At 39.4% G+C, this 6,498-nt stretch overlaps 1 protein-coding gene across 1 annotated transcript; it reads right to left on the minus strand.

Annotated features, from left to right (window-relative positions):
- Window positions 1–3,266: 3,266 nt before the first annotated feature.
- Window positions 3,267–6,112, minus strand: LOC108800278 (vomeronasal type-2 receptor 26-like; the record flags this gene model as incomplete). The annotated part of the gene is made up of 2 exons (XM_018572252.1): window positions 6,001–6,112; window positions 3,267–3,958 (listed from the first exon to the last, which is right to left on the minus strand). Coding segments are annotated over exons 1-2 (804 nt in total), but the record flags the coding sequence as incomplete, so codon positions are not given.
- Window positions 6,113–6,498: the final 386 nt, after the last annotated feature.

A 6,498-nucleotide genomic window follows, 5' to 3' on the forward strand; every position in this document is an offset into this window, starting at 1 on the left:
ATTTGTCATAATTGTGATGATTATTGCTTACAGCCCATGAAAACCCCAAGAACCCCAAATCCACAACCTCAAAAAAGTAGATTATTACATGCAATCAATAAAACAAGGATTGTACATAGAACAATATCGGACCTCTGAAAAGTACAAGCATGCATATGTACTCAGTACTTGGTTTTGGCCCCTTTTGCAGCACTTACTGCAATTACTTTTGCACGATATTCTAATTATTCGAGTTTCACCTGTATATCTAAACCACTTTTTGAATACCAGCACCACATTAGAATTTCATCAATCAGTCAGTATTATTCCAGTCATTAAGGTTTCCTTAAAACAATGGTTTGACTATAACTTGGCTAAGCTCTTTTAAGACTTATGGGTGTAAGCCATCTCATCCTGGAGATTTGTTTGCATTAAGTCTTTCAAGTCTTTTTTAACCCACATTTCTGTCAGCCACTGAGGTGCCATGAGTACCTTATTATTAGTATTACTAATTTAACCCGTCCATTTTGTCTGTATGAACTGAAGAGAAAAAATTATTTAATACAATTTGCCTTCTACCTGTCACTTGTAGCCAACATCCCCTGTTCATCTTTGTTCCTGCAATGATGAATCTTAGCTGAGTGCTTGAGTTTTTCATTTGCCCAATCATTATCAGGATACTTAACACTCCATTCTGTAAAACAAAAGTTGATTCTATTCCCTTTCCCTTATGTTAGGGAGGATATAGAATACATCCACCAGTAATTTGCCATTGTTTTCACTTATTTGTATCTCCAGACATACAGACTCTGCACCGTCACAAGTCTTGTTACTGATGGCATCTCTCATATTCAATTTCAGATAATTCCTGACACACTGGCATACCCCTCCTACTCTTCTTCCTGTCCTGTCCCTTAAACACAGAGTGTATCTTATAATACTCACAGCTTAGCCAGTCTACCAGGTTTCTAATTCTCCCACAAAAATCTGCAAACTGTCATAATTGCTCATTACCTATGCCGACTAGGATAAAGTCTGAGTTCACCCCTCTTCTGGGGCAAATCATTAGCTTTTGGCCAATATGTGCAGAATTTGCACCAGAATTTAGGAACAACCCATAATGCACCGCTTAGGCTTTGCTCCACCAGCTAAATCACAAGAGCCAATAATATGAAGAAATGGATAACCAAGGCCTCTCATTGTAAATGTGTGGGCTCACAGCAGCCATATTTTTATTGTGTATTGGAGCTGTTCTGAGAACTGATATTTCTGTGTAATGTTGATGCAGTGGTGATCTATTATTATTATAATTTTTATTCAGAGTTTATATAGTGCCAACAATTTGCACAGCACTTTATGATATAAGAAAGATCTTACAGTTACAATAAAAAACAAGACATAATGGGTCAGAGGGCTCTACCCATGAGAGTTTACAATCTAAAAGAATGGAGCAAGTTATAGAAAGGTTTGTCGCAGTGTGTGATCTACATATTATCTGGGTCCCCCCCCCTGTTTTTATAGTTCTTCTTAGGATTACTCTCTCTGCCACAAGTATACTTGCTTGCTATCTGCCTGCTATTGTTTTCCTTTGGTGATTTATTGTTATTTTTTTTTATATAATTTTTTTTCTACTAGTGTTTAAACAGTAATGAAAATATAGTGGACTTTTGTTTTGGGGTTTTTACAGTTTGAATATTTTTGGGGTATATTTTAATTTAGAGCAGTCCCTAGTACCAAACACATAATTGTTTTGCTGTGTGGTAACCAGTGTGATCCAAAAGCACCCCACATTTACCCTCCATCATCATAACATAAATAAGAGCCAGGCATTCAATTGACCACCCAACAAACAACACTACATTGAAAGGCAGGATTAAAATTGGAGAGGATGCAGGGCTACAATAAAAAGGGTACAAAATATATTATACAGATGTTCCTCACTTACCGACTTACCTGTTTTGCGACCACTCGCACTTACGACGGAGCGCCGATCGACCTCCGACCTTGCGCGTCAGCGCCAGTGCGCCGTGTCGCCGGCGGAAGTGGTGTCCTCCGATCTTCATTGCGGGTCCTGGTAAGTATTTTCATTGCCCGATGTACAGTACACTGTTCGTTACTGTACCTCGGCAACGCTATACAGTACTGTACTAATGCAGTACAGTACTGTATAGAGTTCCTCACTTAACGACCAATCCGTTTAACGACCTGGTCGTAGGAACGGAACTCGGTCGTTAAGTGAGGAATACCTGTATAACTATTGTGCCATTGGACTGTTATTGTTACAGAAAAGAAGAAATAGTGCAGTTCTATTTAACAAAACTTCAAAAATATCACAAAATGTGCATACACTTCTAATTTTCTACTTTACTTTCTTGTGAATCTTTGTTATACAAATTAATAAGGACCTTTTGGAGTCTTTAGGAGTAAGCATGTCTAATGCACACCACATTAGGGTCCTTGGTTAGTTAATTACTTATGTAGTCACCACCTGGAACCTTTTTTTTTTACTTTTGAAGTTGGTATATCAGGATCTGTCATTTTAAATAAAATAAACGTATCACTTAAAATGAGAACATGCTTCAGCTAATATTTTAAATGAATTTAGAATACACCAAGCAAAATTGATTATTTATTGTAGCCAGATACATCTACCTCCAATATATTTAAAATGACTTGGTCACTTAAAAATGCATTCCGGGCAGCTTTTATTTATTTTTTTACATTTTCACCTTTCTGGAAGGTGGTGAGTAAAATATTTATTCTCTTAAGGAGTAATGGGTGAAGTTGGTATGTGACACTTTAGGATGTTTTAGATAAGTATGGTCACTGTGGTTCCTCCTCGCTAAGTGACTACATTATTCTGTATTGATGTAGCAGCCTGAGGGAGGGACCACCAAAGCCAGCAGGGGATCAGGTGTCCAACAAATGCAACGTGTCCATAATTCTACATGAGAGCAAAAGTGAGAATCAAATGTTAAACTTTAAATGTCACGCTGTTCTCATTATTGGCTCATCAGTTATTATAGATTATATGTTAAGTTGTACCACAGAGGTCATCATATATTAAAAAAAGATTATCCTCTATTTTCAAGCAAACCTGTTTTTGTATTCAGGTCAGGTCTGAACAGAATGATGTAACATTTTGGGAAAAATATACAGCCAAGAAGTCCAGTACTTGATGCTATTATAGCAAAAGTCTCCACAGCCACCATGTATTTCCCCCTGGTGCTCAGATAGGCTGGTATTATGGCAATCCAGACACTGCAGAACACCAGCATGCTGAAGGTGATGTACTTGGCCTCATTAAAACTGTCCGGTAATGTCCTGGCTAAAAAAGCTATAATGAAACTCACAGCTGACAAAAGTCCCATATATCCCAAGACAGAGTAGAAGCCGATAACTGAACCCTCATTACACTGAATGATGATCTTTCCAAGATAAGAGTGAGTGTCTCGATCCTGGAAGGGAGGAGATATAGACAACCAAGTTACACAAATTATAACTTGCACCATTGACAACGCTGACATGATAGAAATCGGCAATGTGATTCCCATCCATTTCCTCCAGGAACTCCCAGGTTTGGTGGCTTTAAAAGCAATACACACCATGATACTTTTGGCAAGTAGAGAAGAGACAGCAACTGAGAAGATGACACCAAAAGAGGTTACACGTAGCATGCAGGTTACATCTACTGGATGGCCGATGAACAAGAAGACACAGAGGAAGCTCAGCATGATGGAGACCAGGAGAAGATAGCTCAGGTTCCGGTTATTAGCTTTAACAATGGGTGTGTCCTGGTAATGTATAAACATCGCCAATATTACACCAGTCAGAAGACAACAGAGGATGGAGACAGCTGAAATGAATACAACAATTGTATCATCTCTGTAAGAGAGAAACTCCACCAGTTTTGGAACACAGCGATCCTTCTTCTCATTTGGCCATTCTTCATCAGAACATTTCATGCAGTTTTCACTGTCTGCAAGAAGAAAAATACCAACACAATGAGTATCTTTGTCAAAGTATCTGAGAAAATGTCTTGTGTTGTCTCATAGTTAGCAATTGGATTCTTGAGAAAGAGTAAAAGAAAATACACTACATTACCTACATATATAATATTGAAACAATAATATTGAGATGTATTACAAAGATAGATAGATAGATAGATAGATAGATAGATAGATAGATAGATAGATAGATAGATAGATAGATAGATAGATAGATAAACCAAGTACTGATCAAACCAACTGGTCAAATTTCAGACCAATCTCACGACTTAATGAGGATGTAAAATTAATAGCTAAAATTCTAAAATTCTAGCAAGTAGGTTGAATAAAGGGATACATACCTTGATTGAAATGGACCAGGTTGGGTTTATTCCAAAAAGGCAGGCCATGGATCGGTTAAGAAGACTTTTGCATCTGGTAATATTGCTAGATATCGACATATTGATAGTTGATATTGTCATTAGACATCTGAAAGGTCTTCAATATCATGACCATACCTTACTCTCATTCTATAGAAATGGGGCTGTGGCCCAAATTTTATTAAATGGGTGACAGGATTGTATCGAAATCCAAATGTGTTTATAAAATATAAAGTCACCAAGTTGCCAAATTTCAAAATTTCCAACTTATGAGAGGGACACAACAGGGATGCCTGCTATCTCCATTATTATTTGCCCTGCCATCGAGCCATTGGCAATAGCAGTATGCAATGATGTAAATATAAAAGGTCTGGAGGTAGGGGGATATGAACAAAAAAACTCACTGTTTGTGGACGATACTATTTTCTTTGTTACTAATGCCATTAACTCCATGCCAAATCTGTTCAAATGTATCTCAAGATTTGGAAATCTCTCAGGCCTCCAAGTAAATATCCCTAAATCTAACATTTTCAATATACTGCTATCAAAAGAGGTTCAAGGCTTATTACAGAGTGAATATTCATATGGATGGGAGTACCAGAATATTAGATATTTGGGGGTGAGAATGACTCCAAACTATGACGATTTATATCAGGCTAATATTCCATCTTTAACTTAACAGGAAAAACAATTTCTAGAATCGTGCAAAAGATTATGGCTGTGAAAAATAGCTGCCATAAAGATGACAATACTGCTGAAAATATTGTATATATTTAGGGTTTTGCCAATAAAGATTCCACTATATATTTTACAATTATAACAGTTAGCAGGAATGACACAGGAGAGAGAAGAAGTGAATTTCTGGCTATTCATTGGGTCATTGTTATTGTACTTGCAGGGTAATTAAAGGGATAAAACACAGAAAAATGTATTGCAGAGATGTACTGTATATATTTTTTTGAAATACAAAACACAAAAATTCCCCAGCCTCAACCTGCCAGCCAGCCTGCAAAATTTTTTTTGCCCTGACTTACACTTAAAGAATTTGTTGTGTCGAATTTAGCAACAAATACAGTGTTTTATTTGTATTATGCATTGATATTTGACCCTATGTTAAGCAGTATGTATGAGGAAATGGGATGAACTTCAGGGTTTAGTCAAACAAACTGTTAGGGTTGTAGTGTGGGCCAGAGGTGACGAGGAGGACCTCCCTTGCAACCCTGTCTGATGACCACTGGGGTTGAAGACAGTGTGCTCAGGCAGGGGGTGCACAGGTGCGGATCCTGGGTCGCAGTGGTGATCAGAGATCTGGTGGGGTAGTCAGCCGTGCTTGAAGGTGCTGTAAATCCAATCAGGAAGTCAGGAGCCAGACTGGGTCAGTAACAGGTGGGCAATCGAAGTACAAGGGGTTACTCCAAATGGAGCCTCAAGAGGCAAGCGGGGTCGATAACAAGCGGGCAGCAAGGTACAGAGGATAATCAAGAGGATCGTCAGAGAGGGAAGCCAGTACAAACAGGTTGATTAGGTTTAGGAACAGGAGCAAGGTCAGGACATCCATCACAGGGTGAAGATCACTCAGCACTGAATCAGCATCCTGTGGCGCCTTATAAAGGCCAGGACGCGTTACTGCGCATGCGCCGACTTGATGGCATCACCGGCCCGTATTAGCACGATGACATCACGCCTCACGGAAACCGCCGGGCCCTCCGTCGTCTGCGCGGCCTGGACCTGGCGGCGGATGCCCTCTCTCCGTGTGCGTCCCCGCATTGGAGCTCGGACCGGGACTCGACATGTGCTACGGACTGGGACCCGACACAAAATAAGCAGATTTGCCCAGTTTGCCCACCCACCCAAAGCTATGGCTGATGCAGCCAAAAGCAATTTATTTGTCTGCCACTACTAAATGGCAGTTTCCTCCTGGCCCGGATGTGGGGATGAGACCATTGAAGGGGCCCCCAGATATTCACCCCTATGAGAAAAGATTACATAATACCCTTTGTTACTTATTTGCAAAAATGTTAAAAAGAAAGTAAATAAAAACCATGGTCAATAATGTGGTCCAATGATATTGATCCAGTATCAATCACGATGAACAATGACTGCTGACCTGCCAACACTATGGCCCACTACCATGATGATCCTCTCCTGCTGTT

This window comes from Nanorana parkeri, unplaced genomic scaffold, assembly GCF_000935625.1.
Source record: "Nanorana parkeri isolate BGI_ZX_2015 unplaced genomic scaffold, ASM93562v1 scaffold1976, whole genome shotgun sequence".
NCBI classification, from domain to species: Eukaryota; Metazoa; Chordata; class Amphibia; order Anura; family Dicroglossidae; genus Nanorana; species Nanorana parkeri.